This window comes from Perca flavescens, chromosome 3 (assembly GCF_004354835.1).
Source record: "Perca flavescens isolate YP-PL-M2 chromosome 3, PFLA_1.0, whole genome shotgun sequence".
NCBI lineage: Eukaryota > Metazoa > Chordata > Actinopteri > Perciformes > Percidae > Perca > Perca flavescens.
The window spans coordinates 38,545,335-38,567,565 of NC_041333.1; the positions used below are offsets into that span (position 1 = coordinate 38,545,335).

General features: G+C 40.6%; 4 protein-coding genes across 4 annotated transcripts in view; 2 read left to right on the forward strand and 2 right to left on the reverse strand.

Moving 5' to 3' along the window:
• LOC114552945 (heterochromatin protein 1-like) overlaps positions 1 to 22,231 on the reverse strand; it is a 600,023-nt gene that overhangs the window by 322,106 nt on the left and 255,686 nt on the right. The gene's annotated exons all lie outside the window — the stretch shown is intronic.
• LOC114553107 (NACHT, LRR and PYD domains-containing protein 3-like) overlaps positions 1 to 22,231 on the reverse strand; it is a 582,600-nt gene that overhangs the window by 319,002 nt on the left and 241,367 nt on the right. The gene's annotated exons all lie outside the window — the stretch shown is intronic.
• Positions 1 to 22,231, forward strand: part of LOC114553109 (NACHT, LRR and PYD domains-containing protein 4-like) — a 239,017-nt gene that overhangs the window by 97,344 nt on the left and 119,442 nt on the right. The window lies entirely within an intron of this gene.
• Positions 2,109 to 11,046, forward strand: LOC114551862 (protein NLRC3-like). The gene is made up of 6 exons (XM_028572731.1): positions 2,109 to 2,119; positions 4,270 to 4,332; positions 8,489 to 8,567; positions 8,744 to 8,978; positions 9,123 to 10,930; positions 11,032 to 11,046. Exons 3-6 carry the CDS (start codon positions 8,565 to 8,567, stop codon positions 11,044 to 11,046), a joined length of 2,061 nt encoding a protein of 686 aa, XP_028428532.1. The 5' UTR covers positions 2,109 to 2,119; positions 4,270 to 4,332; positions 8,489 to 8,564.

Below are 22,231 nucleotides of genomic sequence, written 5' to 3' on the forward strand. Positions count from 1 at the left end.
AAAAGAAAACAACAAATGCAGTGGCAGATGGTCACCTTTCAAAAAGAAAACTATCAAAGTAAAAAATCACAAAAGAATCAAAAAGCTAATTCTTTCAGTGTTTTATGAGTTTAAGCCTTTCCATGGATTCAACATTCTGCAGTAAACCCAGGTTTCCAAGATTACGATAAAAGTTAGGGATCGGCCAACTACATGCCCATCAATTGCTTAACAATAAAAAACCTAAACGAGCCTCTGATATAAACAGGTACAGAAGAGTCCAAAAAACACATTAGAAGAATATTTTACCATCCACAACAATACACCAAAAATGAGGAAATAATAACCTTTAAGGACTTAGTTTTTATTCATGAATGAATAATTATAGAAAATAATAAATGGTATAAAATGTAATAAAACACACACAACATGTTAATGTATGGCAAGGCAGGCAGATTTGCATTTTAAAGGCCTAGTTAACAGATGGATCATGGATCCTAGCAGGTGAGGAAGTTCCCTATGAGCCTTTGGGATTAATCATCCTCACGTAGCCTTCACCTCTAAAACCACTGGCTTGGGGACCATTTGACAGCCTAGTAGCTGGTTTGAGAGGTGAGATGATTATAGACTCTTCTCCATGTTAGAGCTCAGCACTCACTTCCTCCTCCATCACTGGTGTACTGAATCCAGTATTTTTTACTTGGACTTTGTCTTGTCAACAAAGATGTTTGACTGATGTTAAACATGAGATGAGTAACACTTTTCATCAGATTTTTGATCTTTCATTAAACTGATAAAACTGTGTTTGTTTGAGAAGAGTTTAGTTTGTTAGCAACAGAAACCTGGACCTGAATCCCAACAGTGTGTTCAGGAACCAGCTGGTCTAACAACAGGTCCTAACCAGTTTAAAGATGGACAAACCATAATGGAAGGTCCAATTCAAAATTTGAGAAATCAACTCTGTCAGCTCTTTGACAAAGTGAGACAGGACTGGAGGTGATCTGTAATTGTGAGGACAATAAATGACTCATCAAACATGACTGAATCCATTTATTATTCATATTTCAAACACACAACTCAAAATCAGACTGAAGTCTCTATTGTTTATTCTGTACTGCAGTAAAAGTACTAATAAACACTGTCAAAGCCTTAAAGTTAAAGTTCTACTTTTGAAGATATTACTGAGTTAAAAGTACACAAGTATTATTTATATTAAATGTATTTAGCAAATCAAACCTGAAGTACAGAAATATTGTCCATGACTGAAAGTCATCAGTTCCATTTGAGTTTAAAGATGGACAGCCCTGAGAAATATAATTTAAAAGCCTATTTGTTTATTTTTTCAGTCATGAGCAGCAGAGAGTTGATGTTTCTGATGTTTATCTCATTAGATGGTCAGTGACATCCATCTAGTGGACAGATAGTAAAACTCCATCATTTGATAGGGGACAAAGTTTCAAAATCATCATTAACTGAAATGAAGGATTTCATCAGAACTTTTCAGACTACTTAGATCCTCCTGGTGTCATGTTTGTATTCAACCCACAGCCATCTTCCAACTACTGAGACAGACTTGGTTTGTGTGTGTCATGAAGGAAAGAGCAGCTGATTCTCTGTTTTCTACAGTATCTGTGACATGTTAGAGAGGAATGAGAGACTAATGTGTCCTGTGATGAAAAGCTTGTTATAGTAACAGAGGTCAATGTCTCCCAGCAGGTGAGGACTCTGCTATGAGTCAGTGTGAGGACAGAGAGGAGGGAGCCCCTGGTCTAAAACCACTTTTTGTGGGGACCATGACAGCCAGGACCAAAACTCAGAGGTGAGATTATGATGGACTCTTCTCCATGTTTTTGATCAGGTTTACATAAATCCTCCATCATGATTCACACTGAAAATATATGTACAAAATAATTTTAATATACTTTATTAGTCAGAAAAGAGCCAACGAAATCAACTGAGATGAGACAGCATCTTTCATCAGATTACATTTTGGTGAATAGTTACTGATCCACTGTCTTTGTTTGTATCAGGATTAAGCAGCAGAAACCTGGACCTGAACCCAGCTGTGTGTCCATGAAGAGTGATTGGTCTATGGGTAAAATTCCTATTTTTTTAAAGATGAACAAGCTGTTGATGAAAGGTAAGAATTTAAAAGTGAACTTTGTTATTATCTGCCTCTCCTGAGAAGAAGAGTGATACCAGGACCAGAACCACCTCTCACTTGGTCCAGAGGTTTGTAGTCTGTTGTAGGACTCAATAATATAATGTGTCAGCAGTGACATCACAGTGTACATATCTACTGTATAAATATATAAATAAAATTAACTTATTATTTATTAGTCATAAATAGCCAATATAGACAGCATCTTTCATCAGATTATATTTTGGTGAATAGTTACTGATCCATTGTCTTTGTTTGTTTCAGGATTATGAGCAGAAACCTGGACCTGAACCCAGCTGTGTGTCCATGAAGAAAACCGGTCTATGGGTGTTTCCTATTGACTTTAAAGATGGACAAGCTGTTGATGATGGGTCAGAATTTAAAACTTTTTGTTCTCTCTTCTCAGATCCCTTTTCTCCATTCATTTTGGATGGTGATCCAAAATATATTATATATGCCAGTCTGTTTTTGATCTGATGCCAAAACTCTTGTGTGGTTTGTACATTAGGACCAGAACCTAAACCCAAAGATTTTTGTTGTTTAAAGAAATGCCAATAAACTTGGGATTAGAACCTTTTTGGAAGTCATTTTAATAGTAGTAACAAATCCTCCGGTGGACCAAAACAAAGTTTTAAATTATTTATTTTTGACCCAAAAACCCAACTAATTTCTTTTCAACCCAGAAGTTTGGGTTACAGCCCTGCACACTGGTTGGGTTATTTTTCACCAAAATTTGGGTCAAGTAAAAAATGAACTCCAATTTTCTGGGTTGAAATAACCCAGAAATTAGTTTCATCCTTTGTAACCTCAGGAGTTGACCACCAGGAGTTGGACTTAACTAATAACAATAGAAATAATAATAAACTTGAAGACGTTGCATACTGTATTTACATATGAAATAAAAAACTTGTAAACTTGTGATAGACTAGAATTATCGGCATATATTAATGAGTTTAGGAAGTCATTGTTATAATAGCATAATAAATGCATATTCCTTCTCAAACCCACTTTGACCTAATGCACACATATTATTGCCAAACGTACCAATAGTGCACCTGTCATGTCTCTTCTTCTGGGTCCTGGTCCTGCTTCATCAGTGCTGCTCTCGCTGACAGTGCTAACCTTGGCCTTTCCTCTAAGGAGCATGGCAGTTAATTTAGCACATTTTTCTTTTTAATCTCAACTTCTCCGCGCCCCCCATTTCTCTCATCTCCACCATCACTTTTTTTTGGTTTTGACATTTTCAGTTTTCTCTGTGTTACCAATGATTTGAAACTGTCTGTGTAACTTCAGAGGGAGGTGACACGGCTGAGGGTCAGGCCGAGCCAATCAGATTTAACAAAAAGCGGAGCACGCCAAGTTGCTACTGCTACCTACCGGCAGTAAGACGAGTGCTTAGGGACATCTACAAATTACAACACTGAAAAAAGATACAACAAAAATATGTCTTAATTTAATGATTAAATAAGGTAGTGTCTCCAAACTTACCTCAATTATAATTTCTTTCTTGCTATTTGTAATTACTATTTTAACTTAAATTAGTTAAGTTAAATTAATAAATATTTTGTTGTATCTCTTTTTGGTGTGTACATTTGTAGACGTCCCTAGCACTCATCTTACTGCCGGTAGCAGCAGAGAGCAGAAGCCAGCAGGCAAGTGTTATTTAAATAAACTCCTGGTCTACTTACAAACTTTCCAATCCATCGTTTTATGAGTACATAACCTATTTGTACTACGTGTAAAAGTTTGGTATCATTTTGGGCCTTATAAGAGGGGTAACTTACAAAATACACAGTTGGATCCATTAGCGCTTGCACTAAGCTAACCAGCTAATAACGCTAACCCTCCCAATGTTCGATCCAGGTGAAAAAAGCTTCTGGGAGGGTGTTTGGCTCGAGGTCGTGGTGAAAAGGACCCTAGGGTGAAATTACTCCGAACCATCACTTTCAATGAAGTTAACTGTTCCTCCCAGTTAGAGAGGAAATGCCGTAAACATTCATGTAAATATTTACAATCACTCCCCAAAGGAACCAAGGAGGCCTGCCGTGTTACACCATCTGAATTATTTGAAAACTTGCCATTTTCAGCTTGTAGCTTGCTAGCTTTTAATGTGGTGTTGTTTCCCGTAGCAAAGGGATTTGGAGAAAGGCAACACAGAGATCAGAAGGTGAAGGGAATGTGCCAGATGTCAGGTAATTATACTGGAAATATACACTACCGGTCAAAAGTTTTAGAACACCCCAATTTTTCCAGGTTTTTTATTGAAATTCATGCAGTTCAATGTCTTATTGTACTCTGAAATGAATATAGAATAGATAAATAGAACAAATGAACAATTTAAGTTAAAAAAGAAATCATGGAATCAATTTATAAACCAAAATGTATTCTAAATTTTTGACTCATCGGATATAACAGCTGAACACACTCGTGGCATTCTTTCTACAATCAAATATTCTTCAGAAAGTTCTTCCCAACTCTGTTGCAGAAGTTATAAATAAATATAAATATGTGTCATATAAATGTGTGGCACTTGTAGGTTGCTTTGCTTTCACTTTTCTGTCCAGTTCATCCCAAACCAGCTCAATGGGGTTTCAGTCTGGTTACTGTCCTGGCCACTCCATGTTTTTAAGCTTACCATCTTGTTCTTTTTTCCTAAGATAGTTCTGGCATAGCTTGGACTTATGTTTTGGGTTATTATCTTGCTGTAGGATGAACCCCTGACCAACTAGGCACATGCCTTTCACTCTGTACAAATCACCGACCCTGGATCCAGCAAAACAGCCCCAGACCATCATGTTTCCTCCTCCATGTTTGACAGTTGATGTCACACACTGAGGAACCATCCATTCGCCTACTTGATGGCGTACAAAAATCCTGCGTGATGAACCGAAGATTTTAAATTTTGATTCATCAGTCCATAACACCTCCTTCCAGTCTTCAGTAGTCCATTGCCGATGTTTCTTGGACCAGGCAAGCCTCTTTTTCTTATTCTGACGTCTTAGCAATGGCTTTCTTGCTGCATCTCGACCTATCAAACCTGCAGCTCCAAGTCTTCTCTTTACAGCTGAAACTGAGACTTCTTATTACGACCACTATTAAGCTGTGCTTGAAGCTGTCGTCCTGTGAGCCGCCTATCACGCAACTGTTGACTCTCAGAAACTTGTCTTCTGATTCTGTTGTGGCTTTGGGTCTGCCAGACCTCTTCCTGTCAGAGTTTCCCCCAGTTTCTAAGTGCCTTTTGATGGTGAAGAATCCTGTACTCACTGACACCTTGACTTTCTTCGCAATTTCTCTGTAGGAAAGACCAAAATTCTTAAGTGTTATGATGGTCTGTCTCTCTTCCATTGTTAATTGCCTTTTTCCTGCCATTTTTATAGCAACACACTACTTTCTGCAGTACAATACTGTTCAAATAATGCTCACGAGGGTACGGTACCACAGTGTGTTCCAACAATACTTTTATACAAACAGAGGGGGTTGTAAGTAATCCAGATAAGTTGGAACACCTGTGGAAATTGGGAGCATCAACATTCAAAGCTTGATCAACGTCCATTGCTGCAGAACAGCTTTACATTGTTTACCCATTTCTTGTTCCCTGAAAAAGGCCTTTTTGTAAAAAACTGAAATGTACATTATTTTTACTTAACCTTACTTTTTTAAACCTTAGGCAGTTCACCACTTACCTTTGTACCATTTGAAGCTATCAGAACCGGCCCGAGGCATAAGCGAACTAAGCGGCTGCTTGGGGCCCCCAGGCCACCAGGGGGCCCCCAATCGAGTGTTGTTTTTTCTCCTTAACATTCGCCGACGGTCCCATCTGGGCTCCCGTAGTTCAGAATGGGCCCAGCCCTCCCCCCGCGCGTTTGCCATGGAGATACACAAACAACATGGCAGCGACAGCGGCTAATATTAGTTATTTTCTTAACTAGTCGTTTCATTACTTACTTAACCGTAATCTCCGCCGAAATGACCGGCAACACATGGTGCTCTTTACCCGGCTCAAAGTCACCTATTCTCGAATAACTGAACCACGAACTACCGCTGACCTGACGGAGCGAGTATTGGACGGAGCACCTAACCATGGAGCACCGTCAGCTCAACACATCTACTAGAACGCGCCATTAACCCGCTGATACGACCGAGCTGTGACGGAGGTCTGTAGCCGCTTAAACAACTAGCAATCGCCGCTTTATAGCACGGAGCTCCTCTTCAATATTTTTTTTTTTACCGCTAGTTACTACGATGGAGCTAGCTACAGGTATGCTACACTCATGAGACCATGGCATGTTAATGTACGTTACTCCGCAACAGGTGAAAACAGGAGCAAGTCAAACTACTAAACAACTAAAGTCAAAATGAATTGAACTTTTACTGAGGAAAGAGAAGTGAATTACCTGTATGTGTGAAAACAGCTTTATCTCACGCATCCGTTTAGTTGTTGATAGCATAATTATATAATTTGTTGAATACATAGCATATGATTTTGTCATTCTTTTACGGAGGGCGCCCCCCCAATACAATGGTAGGAAAAACACTCAAATGAATTTGCATAAAATTGGCATGAATAATCATAATGGTATACATGTCCCGTGTGTGTGTGTGTGTGTGTGTGTGTGTGTGTGTGTGTGTGTGTGTGTGTGTGTGTGTGTGTGTGTGTGTGTGTGATCTTGTCATTTATTTGTCATCTGCAGATTGATTTTAAGTAGGGGGGAAGAATCGATTTAAATCATGAATCAGATTTTTTGTGAAAAAAATCTTGGATTTTTTTGAGGGCATATCGCCCAGCCCTACTTCCTACTAACACAGTGTATGTCCGGCAAACCCACAGCTGACAACCACGCAGCTAAACTAATTGATGTGGTTGCTAACTCTACCAGACGGGTGGACTTGGACTTAGTCGGCTGATTGTTAACGGTTAATAAGCGGTTAACACGGGCGGGCTATCGGTCAGGACAAAAAATCTAAATATGCATCCCTATTAGGATGAATAGAGAACATGAAGTCCTGTGGGATTGAACGTGTTGTTTGGCCCTGAAGCCCAAGTAGTTGTGTGAAGTCTCTACCTTATTAAGTCAAAAAGCAAAAGGCTATGAATCTGAACACATTTAGGTATTGCCCTTCTCAAGCTGACCATCCCCAAAAATGCACCAGAATACAGGAAATCACATCTATCACATTCAAAATTTTCTGGGGGAGCACCCCCAGACCCCTCCCCCCCCCCCTCACGGTTTGCACCCACTTTTGCACAAATAGAGTAGGGGGGGGAGGGTCCTTATGCATCTGTGCCCAGTGGGACAGTAGTTCATAAACCGTCACTGTATTAATACATAACCTCACTGTATTAATTTATAATGTAACATTATAGCGTGTATTTGTGTCAATAATCGTCAAGCACAGGTGACTCCGCGTGGTGGGAGGGGGGGCCCCCAAATCAAATTTTGCTTAGGGCCCCCAAAAGGCTCGGGCCGGCACTGGAAGCTATTCATTGGACTTCAACTGCTAAAATTTCAATAAAAAACAAAAAGGAATTAGGGTGTTCTAAAACTTTTGACCAGTAGTGTACTAATATTGATCCAGACTACTTCGCACTGCTCATAGTTCTCCAGAGCGCATACCTGGATTTCTTGTACTTCCAAAATCCCAAAACCTTGAATTGTAGGCATTTGTCAATGTGCTGTGTGTCATGATTTAGATTTTAAATTCCAGAATTTATCCAAATGAGCTTTCTAAATCAGAAGCACAATCTACAAGCCCCCTGTATGTTTTTCTCTCTACACCCCCACCTACTTGCGCACGACCAAAGAAAAACACGAGAGTCACAGTTTAGCTTGCATGCAGCCAAAGACACTTGGTAACATTTACTCATCAGAGTTGGAGATGACAGAGAAACAACAGAACTGGAAAATTCTCCTGCTCCCCTGAAGTCAACAGTGTGGGAACATTTTGCGTTACCTGTGAGTTATGTGAGTTATGAAAACAAACAACGAAGTTAAAGCATTTCGGCTCCAAACAAATCCTCAAACTAATGGTGTATTCAATTGCACCTCTTTAAAAACTCTGAGAAACTGTTGTTGCGAAGTACCCTTCTGCCATCTAGTGGCTCATATTGTGGCATTACTGTCCCTGTTAAAAATAATTCTTTTTCAGGAATGTCCGTACAGTAATCCTCAATGTCATCGATGCATTTTGTGACTTAGCCAATGAGCGTGTATATGCATGCGTCTAAATAATTGTCCTGAACCACATAACACTCCATTGTGTTATCTCAATAGACACAGTTGCCATTTTGTCATCATCAGGACTATGCACAGATCATTAAATGTTCTTACACTTGATGTTTCTCTACAGAGTTCACCAGGAGAGCTCAGAGGGCCTCGGTGGTCAGTCTGACCTGCAGCAGCAAACAGACCTGGACTCCATATTTATGGTGTGTACATATTAAAAGAAAGTTTTCATTATTAACTACAGATTAAATGATAAACTACCATTCAGATCCCAATAGTCTCCATGCTGATCTTTTCAAACCAGCAGGCCTTCAGACTGAGAGATGAATCACGTGTTGAGTTCTTTAAACTAAATGTTGAGTTTATCATTCTGTTCCAGCTGTTGCAGGAAAGCATCGTCACTTTTGTAAAGAACGAGCTGAATAAGTTTCAGAAGGTTCTGAGTCCAGATTACCCAGAATGCTTAGAGAGTCAGAGGAAGGATGAGAAGGTTTTGGATGGTGAGGATGAGGATGAAGAACAGAGGAGAAGGAGCAGAGAGGCATTTCTGAAGATCACACTGCACTTCCTGAGGATAATGAAGCAGGAGGAGCTGGCTGATCATCTGCAGAGCAGTAAGAGGATTTTAACAGATTTAAAAATGGGACATTTACTAGTCTGAAAATATGCATTAAAATACATACTTATTTTTTGAGAACATCTAATGTTGAAATATGTTCTTTGACTTATTGATCTTTCTTGTTTGTGTGTTGTTTCAGGAAGTAATTCTGGAGTTTGTCAGCGTAAACTCAAGACTAAACAGAAGAAAAAGTTTCAGTGTGTGTTTGAAGGGATTGCTAAAGCAGGAAACCCAACCCTTTTAAATGAGATGTTCACAGAGATCTTCATCATGGAGGGAGGAACTGCAGAGGTCAATGATGAACATGAGGTCAGACAGATTGAAACAGCGTCCAGAAAACCAGACAGACCAGAAACAATAATCAGATGTGAAGACATCTTTAAAACCCCACCTGGAAGAGAAGAACCAATCAGAACAGTGATGACAAAGGGAGTGGCTGGCATCGGGAAAACAGTCTTAACACAGAAGTTCACTCTGGACTGGGCTGAAGACAAAGCCAACCAGGACATCCAGTTCCTATTTCCATTTACTTTCAGAGAGCTGAATGTGCTGAAAGAGAAAAAGTACAGCTTGGTGGAACTTGTTGATCACTTCTTCAGTGAAACCAAAGAAGCAGGAATCTGCAGGTTTGAAGAGTTCCAGGTTGTGTTCATCTTTGATGGTCTGGATGAGTGTCGACTTCCTCTGGACTTCCACAACACTGAGATCCTGACTGATGTTACAGAGTCCACCTCAGTGGGTGTGCTGCTGACAAACCTCATCAGGGGGAAACTGCTTCCCTCTGCTCGCCTCTGGATAACCACACGACCTGCAGCAGCCAATCAGATCCCTGCTGAGTGTGTTGACATGGTGACAGAGGTCAGAGGTTTTACCGACCCACAGAAGGAGGAGTACTTCAGGAAGCAATTCAGAGACAAGAAGCAGGCCAGCAGAATCATCTCCCACATCAAGACATCACGAAGCCTCCACATCATGTGCCACATCCCAGTCTTCTGCTGGATCACTGCAACAGTTCTGGATAAGGTGTTGAAGACCAGAGAAGGAGGAGAGCTGCCCAAGACCATGACTGAGATGTATATCCACTTCCTGGTGGTTCAGTCCAAACTGAAGAACATCAAGTATCATGGAGGTGCTGAGACAGATCCACACTGGAGTCCAGAGACCAGGAAGATGATTGAGTCTCTGGGAAAACTGGCTTTTGAGCAGCTGCTGAAAGGCAACCTGATCTTCTATGAATCAGACCTGACAGAGTGTGGCATCGATATCAGAGCAGCCTCAGTGTACTCAGGAATGTTCACACAGATCTTTAAAGAAGAGAGTGGACTGTACCAGGACAAGGTGTTCTGCTTCGTCCATCTGAGTGTTCAGGAGTTCCTGGCTGCTCTTCATGTCCATCTGTCATTCATCAACTCTGGAGTCAACCTGCTGTCAGAAGAAGAATCAACATCCTGGTTGCTTAATGCCTTCAGAGTCAAACCTAAGGTAAAACGTCTACATCAGAGTGCTGTGGACAAAGCCTTACAGAGTCTGAATGGACACCTGGACTTGTTCCTCCGCTTCCTCCTTGGTCTTTCACTGCAGACCAATCAGACTCTCCTACGAGGTCTGATGACACAGACAGGAAGTAGCTCACAGACCAATCAGAAAACAGTTGAGTACATCAAGATGAAAATCAGTGAGAATCTGTCTGCAGAGAGAAGCATTAATCTGTTCCACTGTCTGAATGAACTGAATGATTGTTCTCTAGTGGAGGAGATCCAACAGTCCCTGAGTTCAGGAAGTCTCTCCACAGATAAACTGTCTCCTGCTCAGTGGTCAGCTCTGGTCTTCATTTTACTGTCATCAGAAAAAGATCTGGATGTGTTTGACCTGAAGAAATACTCTGCTTCAGAGGAGGCTCTTCTGAGGCTGCTGCCAGTGGCCAACGCCTCCAACAAAGCTCTGTACGTGCACACAGAACTATCCAAATTAATTTAGTTTTTCTTTAATTAGAATTTGTTTTTGTTTGTTTGTATCTGTGTTCTTATCTGTTGCTGATTCCTTTTCAGACTGAGTGGCTGTAACCTGTCAGAGAGAAGCTGTGAAGCTCTGTCCTCAGTTCTCAGCTCCCAGTCCTCTAGTCTGAGAGAGCTGGACCTGAGTAATAACGACCTACAGGATTCAGGAGTGGAGCATCTGTCCTTTGGATTGAAGAGTCCACATTGCAGACTGGAAACTCTCAGGTTGGTGCTCATCTATTTGAAAAAGTTGTTATTGTTCTAAGTTGTTATTTTCTTCATATATTAATTATCGGATGGCCTTTCTATTGAATCTCTTTCAGGCTGAGTGGCTGTACATTGACAGAGAGAAGATGTGAAGCTCTGCCCTCAGTTCTCAGCTCCCAGTCCTCTAGTCTGAGAGAGCTGGACCTGAGTAATAACATCCTGCAGGATTCAGGAGTGAAGCTGGTATCTCCTGCACTGAAGAGTCCATACTGCAGACTGAAAACTCTCAGGTTGGTGTTCAGTTAATTAAAAAGTATCACCCTCTGAGCAGTTATTTTCTTCCTATGTTAATTATTGGATTTACTTTTTATTGAATCCTTTTCAGACTGAGTGGCTGTGACCTTTCAGAGAGAAGCTGTGAAGCAATGTCTTCAATTCTCAGCTCCCAGTCCTCTAGTCTGAGAGAGCTGGACCTGAGTAATAACGACCTGCAGGATTCAGGAGTGGAGCTGGTGTCTCCTGGATTGAAGAGTCCACACTGCAGACTGCAAACCCTCAGGTTAGTGTTGAGTTAATTAAAAAGTATCACCCTCTGAGCAGTTATTTTCTTCCTATGTTAATTATTGGATTTACTTTTTATTGAATCCCTTTCAGACTGAGTGGCTGTGACCTTTCAGAGAGAAGCTGTGAAGCTCTGTCCTCAGTTCTCAGCTCCCAGTCCTCTAGTCTGAGAGAGCTGGACCTGAGTAATAACGACCTACAGGATTCAGGAGTGGAGCATCTGTCCTCTGGATTGAAGAGTCCACATTGCAGACTGGAAACTCTCAGGTTGGTGCTCATCTATTTGAAAAAGTTGTTATTCTTCTAAGTTGTTATTTTCTTCATATATTAATTATCGGATGGCCTTTCTATTAAATCTCTTTCAGGCTGAGTGGCTGTACATTGACAGAGAGAAGATGTGAAGCTCTGCCCTCAGTTCTCAGCTCCCAGTCCTCTAGTCTGAGAGAGCTGGACCTGAGTAATAACGTCCTGCAGGATTCAGGAGTGAAGGTGGTATCTCATGCACTGAAGAGTCCACACTGCAGACTGAAAACTCTCAGGTTGGTGTTCAGTTAATTAAAAAGTATCACCCTCTGAGCAGTTATTTTCTTCCTATGTTAATTATTGGATTTACTTTTTATTGAATCCTTTTCAGACTGAGTGGCTGTGACCTTTCAGAGAGAAGCTGTGAAGCAATGTCTTCAATTCTCAGCTCCCAGTCCTCTAGTCTGAGAGAGCTGGACCTGAGTAATAACGACCTGCAGGATTCAGGAGTGGAGCTGGTGTCTCCTGGATTGAAGAGTCCACACTGCAGACTGCAAACCCTCAGGTTAGTGTTGAGTTAATTAAAAAGTATCACCCTCTGAGCAGTTATTTTCTTCCTATGTTAATTATTGGATTTACTTTTTATTGAATCCCTTTCAGACTGAGTGGCTGTGACCTTTCAGAGAGAAGCTGTGAAGCTATGTCTTCAATTCTCAGCTCCCAGTCCTCTAGTCTGAGAGAGCTCGATCTGAGTAACAACGACCTGCAGGATTCAGGAGTGACGCTGGTATCTCCTGGACTGAAGAGTCCACACTGCAGACTGCAAACTCTCAGGTTGGTGTTCAGTTAGGACCTGAGTAACAATGCAAGTTAAAGCAACATTGTGTAACATTAATTTTTTTTTCTCAATTTGTGTCCCTATAGTTTCACAGTAATTTACTTCTACACTGCTATCATAAATATCGATACCTCTACACATGCATTTGTTATGATGACATTACTTGTAATCGAAATCTAACGAGTCAACAACTCTGCTAACAGAGCCAAAGGTGCAACAACACAAGACATAGCAACCAGCTAATATTACTTAGTAGTCCAACAACAAGAAGGCCAGCTCGCTGTCCTGCCCTTTTTTATTTTGCAAAACTCTCTGCAACGTCTAAAAGCAAGTCAGAGTTGTCTAGCGGAAGCTCGGCTACTCTGTTCTTTTCAGCTTACCTTCACTACACCCTGAGGAAGGCTCAAGCCGATGTGACGATCCCCTTTTTGACAGTCTCACTACGTTGTGTATGTGGATCTGCATCTGCACATGGGGAAACCAGACTGAATCAGGATAGGCATGTCCACATCACAGACAGACATAGAAACAGTTATCAGGAGTTCTGCTCTTTATTAAACTTGTTTTAACTGTGATCATATGGTGGAAAGTTTTTTTTGACAAAAGTATGACAATACATGTCTTACAATGCCTTGTCTCTCTCACAGTAAGATATAACATAAATAAATTAAAACAACAGCTTCTAAGGCCTTTCTGCTATATAAAAATACAGTATATTAAATAGTATAGTGTCTTTGACACCGGAATTTATCTTCTCCAGTAACATTACACATTTTTCACATAATTAAAGTCAACATCAAATACAGTGACAGTTACTTGCCCATGGGGAAACCAGACCAAATCAGGATAGGCATGTTGACATCACAGACAGAGACATAAAAGTCCTACACAATGCACAGTAAGTCAGAATGGAGAAATAGCATTAGAAGCAATGCAAAATAGGCTACATTTAGCATTCAGCTCTGAGCCTAAAATTAGTGATTCACTAATTACGCTGGGTTTGTACAGGCAGCTTCAACAACAGCAGGATGGAGCGATTCAATGCATTCCCAGTCAAAAACCGATACTAGCATAAACCTTCTTCCTTATCTAGCTGCTGCAATAAATACGCAGAGGAAGAGAAATCAGTCTCCAAAAAATCATCTGATTATTTATTTGAGCTTTAGAATGTAATCACTGCAAAACAATTATAAAATAAGGTTTATTTATCTTTCTCTCTCTACTGGACAATGACAATTTAAAGTAGCTACACACCATTAGTTCTTGTTGTGTACAGCTGGACTGTAAAGCCCCACCCATTTCTAGCACTAAGGGAAGTTGTTATATAATTGCTCCCGGGTTGTGGCCAGGTCATACCTGAATTGACCGTGTGTGTGTGTGTGTGTGTGTGTGTGTGTGTGTGTGTGTGTGTGTGTGTGTGTGTGTGTGTGTGTGTGTGTGTGTGTGTGTGTAGTCTCTCAGGCTGTATGATCTCAGAGGAAGGCTGTACTTCTCTGGCCTCAGCTTTGAGATCCAACCCCTCCCATCTGAGAGTGCTGGACCTGAGTTACAATCATCTAGGAGACTCAGGAGTGAAGGTGCTTTCTACTTTACTGGAGGATTCAAACTGGAGACTGGACACTCTAAGGTATGGACGGATGAACACGACTTGTCGTTTTTTTTGTCACTAAGTGAGAAACTCTGGTTCTTGTTGAATGGAGGATCTAAGTGAAGGTGTATTACAGGGGTTCTCAATCTTATAAAACAAATACAGATTTTTACTCAAGGTCAAAGGTCCGGAATGATTCGATTGGCATTACCAAAATAAGATTTAATTCAATTCAATTCAATTATAATTCAAATTAACAAGTTATTTTATTTATAGTAATTAGACCACCTCTATAATTTACAATTTACAAAGCCCCAACAATTACAGTAATTCCCTCAAGAGCAAGCAGTAAAGGGCGAGGACAGTGGCGAGGAAAAACTCCCTCTTGGGAAGAAACCTCGGCAGACCCAGACTCTTGGTAGGCGGTGTCTGACGGGGCCGGTTGGGGGTGTGAAGGCAATAATAGTCGCATTGAAAATAGTGGAACAGTGACTTTGAAGGTAGTCGTTGTAGTTCATGTCACAGCAGGACGTTGCGGGATGAAACGTGGCGCTGCAGAGCACGGGTGGGTGTAGCAGACGCAGCAGGACGCGGCCGGGCGTTGAAGGGAATCGCAGAGCATAGCTCTGCCAAGAAGAAACATAAGGACTCAGGGGAGTAAACTCCCCAGAGCTATGTTAGTAACAAGCAGTTCTGGGACAGGATGCATACAAAAGGAAACAAATGAAAACATTAATGAGAGGCTGTACTGACCTGCCCCCCTCAACTCACACTATATTATTGATTATATGATCAATAAATCTGATGACTACAAAGAGAAGCAGGTGGGCCGGGATAGGCGGACGCTGCAACTCCTCACTCCACCATAGACCCATATCTAACCTAACTATAAGCTTTATCAAAGAGGAGAGTTTTCAGTTTACTCTTAAATGAGGCGATGGTGTCTGCCCCCCGAACCCAGACTGGGAGCTGGTTCCACAGGAAAGGAGCCTGGTAGGTGAAGGCTCTGGCTCCCATTCTACTTTTGGAGACTCTAGGTACCACCAGTAACTCTGCATTCTGGGAGCGCAGTGCTCTAGTGGGACAATAAGGTACTAAGAGCTGTTCTAGATAGGATGGTGCTTGACCATTTAGGGCTTTCTAGGTCAGGAGAAGGACTTTAAAGTCAATCCTGTATTTTATAGGAAGCCAATGAAGAGAAGCTAAAACAGGAGAAATATGATCTCTTTTCTTATTTCTCGTCAGAACACGTGCTGCAGCATTCTGGATCAGCTGGAGAGTCTTAAGGGACTTATTTGAGCAACCTGACAGTAGGGAGTTACAATAGTCCAGCCTGGAAGTAACGAATGCATGGACCAGTTTTTCAGCATCGTTTTGAGAAGGATATTCCTAATTTTGGCAATGTTACGAAGATGAAAAAAGGCTGTTCTCGCTGATTGTTTTAGATGGGCATTAAAGGATATATCCTGATCAAAAATAACTCCTAGATTTCTGACAGTAGTGCTGGAACCCAGGACAACACCATCCAGAGTAGCTATATCTGTAGATAATGAAGTTCGGAGGTGTTTAGGGCCCAGCACAATAACTTCAGTTTTGTTACAGTTTAACATCAGAAAATTATAGGTCATCCAGGATTTTATATCTTTAATACATGCTTGAAGTTTAGCTAACTGACTTGTTTTGTCTGGTTTGATTGACAAGTATAATTGGGTGTCGTCCGCATAGCAGTGATAGTTAATTGAGTGTTTCCTTATGATATTACCAAGAGGAAGCATATACAAGGAGAACAAAACTGGTCCAAGCACCGAGCCCTGTGGAACGGCATGCATAACCCTCTCGTACTTAGAGGATTTATCATTAACATTAACAAATTGAGATCGATCAGAAAAATAAGACTTAAACCAGCTTAGTGCAATTCCTTTAATTCCGACTAAGCGTTCCAATCTCTGTAACAGGATTGAATGATCAATAGTGTCAAATGCAGCACTAAGATCTAATAAAACAAGTATGGAGACAAGTCCTTTGTCTGCAGCAGTTAGAACGTCGTTAGTAATTTTCACCAGTGCCGTCTCTGTGCTATGATGCTTTCTAAATCCTGATTGAAAGTCTTCAAATAAGCTGTTGCTATGGAGAAAATCACATAACTGATTAGCAACTACCTTCTCAAGGATCTTGGAGAGAAGGGGAAGGTTAGATATAGGTCTATAGTTTGCTAAGACCTCAGGATCGAGGGTGGGTTTTTTCAGAAGAGGTCTTATCACAGCTACTTTAAATGACTGTGGTACATAACCTGTTAATAGAGACATATTGATCATATCTAGTAGAGAGGTGTTAACCACGGGTAATGCTTCTTTGAGTAATCTCGTTGGGATGGGGTCTAAGTGACAGGTAGATGGCTTTGCTGAATATACCTTTACCATTAGTTGTTGAAGGTCTATAGGATAAAAACGGTCAGGTCTAGTCGTTCTTTCTAGCAGTCCTGCGTTGAAAGGTGAACCATTAGAAGTTGAGGGCAAAAGGTGATTAATTTTATCTCTAATTGTTGTAATTTTATCATTAAAGAAGCTCATGAAGTCATCACCACTCAGAGCTAGATGTATCAAAATTGAAGATGACTGACTATCTGTCAGCCTGGCTACAGTGCTGAAAAGAAACCTTGGGTTGTTCTTGTTTTCTTCTATTAATGATGAGTAATAGTCTGATCTGGCATGTCTGAGGGCCGTCCTATAGGTTTTCAAACTGTCTTGCCAGTCCAAACGAGACTCTTCCATTTTGATGGAGCGCCATTTACTTTCAATTTTTGGCGAGTTTTGCTTTAATTTACGAGTTTGGGAGTTATACCAAGGTGCTAGTTTCCTTTGCTTCATCTTCTTCTTTTTGAGTGGAGCAACAGAGTCTAAAGTAGTCCGTAGGCAGGCCGTAACACCATCTACACAATTGTCGATTTGAGAGGGACTAAAGTTTACATAAAGGTCCTCTGTTGTATTAAAACAAGGTAATGAGTTTAGTGCTGTTGGAATGTCTTCCTTAAATTTAGCTATAGCACAGTCAGATAGGCATCTAGTATAGAAGCTTTTATCTAATGTCGTATAATCGGGTATGAAGAATTCGAAAGTAATTAATAAGTGGTCTGATAATAAAGGATTTTGCGGGAATACTAATACATCTTCAATTTTGATACCATATGCCAGCACGAGGTGGAGGGTGTGGTTAAAACTGTGTGTGGCCTCATGCACACTCTGACTGAAGCCAATAGAATCTAGAAGTGAGTTGAAAGCAGTAGTAAGGCTATTGCTGTCAACGTCCACATGGATATTAAAATCACCAACAATAAGTACTTTGTCTGATTTAAGGACTACACATGATAAAAACTCTGAGAATTCAGATAAAAATTCAGAATACGGACCTGGAGCTTGGTAGACAACAACAAATATAATTGGCTGGACTGATTTCCGTGTTGGATGTTGAAGATTAAAAACAAGACTTTCAAAAGAGTTATAATTTAGTTTGGGTTTAGGGTTAATTAACAGGCTTGAATCAAATATGGCTGCAACTCCCCCTCCTCGGCCTGAGCCTCTAGGAATTTGAGTATTAATATGACTGGGAGGGGTGGCTTCATTTAGACTAACATATTCTTCATGGCCCAGCCAGGTTTCAGTAAGACAGAATAAATCAATTTGATTATCAGATATCAATAAATTTACTAGTACTGCTTTAGAAGACAGAGATCTGACATTTACTAATCCACATCTAATTTCCCTATCCTTTTCTATCATTGCAGTGGTAGTTTTAATTCCAATTAGGTTATTAAGTATTGCCCCTCTATTCACCACTTTGTGTGGTCTATTGTTGATTATAATTGGAATAGTACTAGTACTACACGTTACTGGAATAATAATAGTACTACTTGTTATCCTGCAGAAAACATTTTCAGATTCATCCACTTGTATAGTGCTATCAGGATCAATACCTGGGGGACATGAATCTGTGATATTTTCAACATAATGTCAATACTTGCCTTCTGTCAGTGTGGTCGTTATGTTGTCAGATAGCAGCCTGGCTCCGTGTCGGTTTGGGTGGAGACCATCACGCTTCAGCAGGTTGGGCATCTCCCAGAACAAGTTGAAGTTGTCGACATAGGGAATGCTCAGGGAAGTGCAGAGTGGTTCCAGCCAGGTGTGGAGCCAGAACAGTCTGGACCATCTCTCCACACCCTTCCTGTAGGTAGGTAGAGGCCTACCTACAGGTATAATTACATATAATTTTTATGCAACATACTTTCAAGTTGAGTACTCACTTTTCCTAATCAACTTTTGTAACGTTACAGGTAGCTGAAATTCGGTACCAGTACCAAACAGGACCTTTTTAGATAGCTTATAAAATAATTGAATTAAGTTAGAAAAATGAGCAAAATCTTTTTATCCTATTTACATGTCATTTATTTAGACCATTTTACACACAAACTAAATGAAAACCCCTCCAAACCTCCAGCCTTTCAGTCTGTCATCAGGGCATAGAGAATGCTGTTGTCCATGTCTCAGAGTAAAACCGCCTACACATGATAGGCGGCAACACCGTTCTGCGGCGGTTGTTCCATTGATTTCCTACGGGGAGGGCGGTGGCGTCCAACTATGTACTGCGCTACCGCTGGCGTTGTGCACCGCAGCTCAGATTTGCTGCTTTGTGCTGTGCTCAAAGTTCAAATTATTTAAACTTTGACGTAGTTGCTGCTGATCTTTCGAAAGTGCATCCAATGACATAATGGAAAGTCGTTACCTAGCAATGGGAAATAGCTTCCTTGCCACCACTGATGACGTTTCCCTGCGCTGGGCATTGCTCTCTGCGCTTTGCTCTGAAAATCGTGTATCATGTGTATGGGGCTTAAGTATAACCACACCGTGACAGCTTTAGCAGCATTGCCCTGAGTTTGACTTGAACAAGCTGCAGAGTCAACGTAGTCCCTCTCCGTCTTATCCACAGCCCTGGAGTATGAAGTTGATTGTGACTTTGTTTCTTCCTGCAGGGTGGACCATGGTGGACCTCAGAGACTGATACCTGGTGTGAGGAAGTGTGAGTGTGTTTTAAGTTTGCTCTAAGAGAACTCAGCTGTGTGTTACACTAGTTCAACCCCTTCCTGGCGCTGGAAGTATATTATAAGATGAGGTTACTTTCTATTTCAATGTTTTACTGAACAGGATCCTGAGTGCTTAGTAGTTGATGTTGAATTGGCTAAATCTCCCTTTACCAGTGGATGTTATTATTATAGGCATAAGTAACTATGAAGAAATAATCAAGAAACAATAGTGCGGTGCCTCCACTGTGCTCCACACTACCCAACACACTATGAGCTGTATCGGTATTTCCCCAGAAACAAATGTCAAGTATTTTAAATGTAAACCGTAGTAAAATGAAATGTTCAGGACAGCCAGGTAAAATGTATAACACAAAGAAATGTATTTTACTATTCTGAATTATCTTTTTGTGTCGTATTCAAATATTTCATTTGAGTCTTTTTTGAATCTTTTTTTCAAGATATCCCTTTATGTTATACATAAACATCTTTACTGCTTTTACAGTCTCAAATAAAACTCTTAACATGTGCCAATGCACTTAAAAATCCCTTAGAGAAAATGATTGCTACCAATACATTCAATGGCGTAACAAGCCAACACCGGGCCCTTAAGCAGGATTATCAAGGTGGGCCCCCCTACTATAGCATATGATGATGGCGCAATGTCCACGAGTAGGCTACCATGAATAGGACAGGATAGGATCATAGAGACACTGCATATAAGAGATGAGATGACTGACAAAATCAGGAGTAGCCTACTTGCACCACATGGCGATAGCAATGTGCTTTCCTACGATGTGAAAAGAGCGTGTGAATTCAACATTAAGTTGTTACATTTAACTATTTTAGAGGCTGTGGATGCTGTTTACTTTATTAATGTCTTTACTGTGTTAATAGACTAATGATGGGAGGAGGATTCGGTATTCGGTTTATAAGGCATAGTCATATCCAGTGTGCCATCACCACCCTACTCTACACCTGAACTCGAGCATTGAGAACATTGTTTGTGTACACAGTAGTTTACTAAAAAGAAAGGTTTTGAATAACTCACTTTAGCTCAGTTGGTTTCTCCACTCGCCGCCATCTTCCCAGTCAAAAAGAGTCGATCTCTGAATGCACCGTAACAGGCAGGGGCGCAACTACCCAGTGTCAGAGGGGTATGCTGCAACCATTTTGGGCCCCCCTCAAAAAATAAAAATAAATAAATAAGTGTGCTGGACATCATCATGTATGGGCTTTAAATAATAAAGGTTTATTTTAAAGTAACCACCACTGTAGGCCTACCATAATTATATGGTATATATATATATATACACACACACACATATATAAGGGCTCAACATTAACGGTTGCCCTTGGCAACCTAATCGTCACCTATGGTGGCAACCACATTATTGTAGCCCACTTTTTTCTTGTACTGTATTTTCATTACAATAAATAAATCATCATTGATGGCATTCGAGCACATGCGTTGCGGATGTTTAAATTTGCGTTCTGATGTGTTTACTACGTCCCTGCTGTCAGACAGAGGCTAATTGTTATATTTTCCATCTCTGTCTACACTATTTTTCCCCCAAAAAGGACACCGTGAATAGGTTGTCAACCGAACTTCAAACCATACTGGACATTTAGTTTTGTGTGGTCTAACTAACAGACCTCCTACCTGATGTCATCACCTCATGTCTGTCTCATTCACTCCTTGCCTGTGTTCTTCTCCACTAAGACATATTGTCAAACAAACATTATGTAATAGATTTTCAATATTAGTTTTTCCATATTAATAATATGAAGAAATGAATCTGTTGGTATCAAGTGGCTCCCCCTACACTTCCACCTAATGTTAGACCTACCTGTTGCCTTCCCCTGTCTTTCCTGATCCACCATCCTCACACCTGAATGAAATGAACTCAAAATATAGCAGCCTCAATTCAATTCTTAAATCAACCTAGTGATGGCATCTGATAAGACAACTATTATGCAGTAAGGTTGTGCTGCTGTTGAAATTACATTCACATTTTGGATTTAAAGAAATACAAATATGGAGAGCCACTTAGCACATTTAGAGAGAGAGAGAGAGAGAGAGAGAGAGAGAGAAAGAGGTGACCCTGTAATTACAGCTTCCATGTCACCCTACAGATGTAACTATAGCCTGTATAGTCTGACAGCTGATGGTAAAACAAAATATATGCATGATTCCATAGTACCAGAGTTATTGCATTGGTTATGTTTTCCAGATTATTGTCATTTATTGTACATGCTAACTTATATTTACCAGTTTTCAGCTCAGAAACCTGGGTTTTGCATATTCTAAGCTAGCCGTGAACCCCCATTTGGCTGCTACATTCCCAGTGTTAGCAAACGCTAGCTAGTCTGTTAACATGAATATTTGGCTGCTACATTCCCAGTGTTAGCTAACGCTAGCTAGTTTGTTAACATGAATATTTGGCTGCTACATTCCCGGTGTTAGCTAACACTAGCTAGTCTGTTAACATGAATATTTGGCTGCTACATTCCCGGTGTTAGCTAACGCTAGCTAGTCTGTTAACATGAATATTTGGCTGCTACATTCCCGGTGTTAGCTAACGCTAGCTAGTCTGTTAACATGAATATTTGGCTGCTACATTCCCAGTGTTAGCTAACGCTAGCTAGTCTGTTAACATGAATATTGGGCTGCTACATTCCCAGTGTTAGCTAACGCTAGCTAGTTTGTTAACATGAATATTTGGCTGCTACATTCCCAGTG

What these genes read in the sequence shown, in the direction of transcription:
- LOC114551862 (XM_028572731.1), top strand. An exon ending in GGCTGATCATCTGCAGAGCA is followed by an intron (nt 8,979 to 9,122) that starts GTAAGAGGATTT and finishes GTGTTGTTTCAG; the next exon opens with GAAGTAATTCTGGAGTTTGT.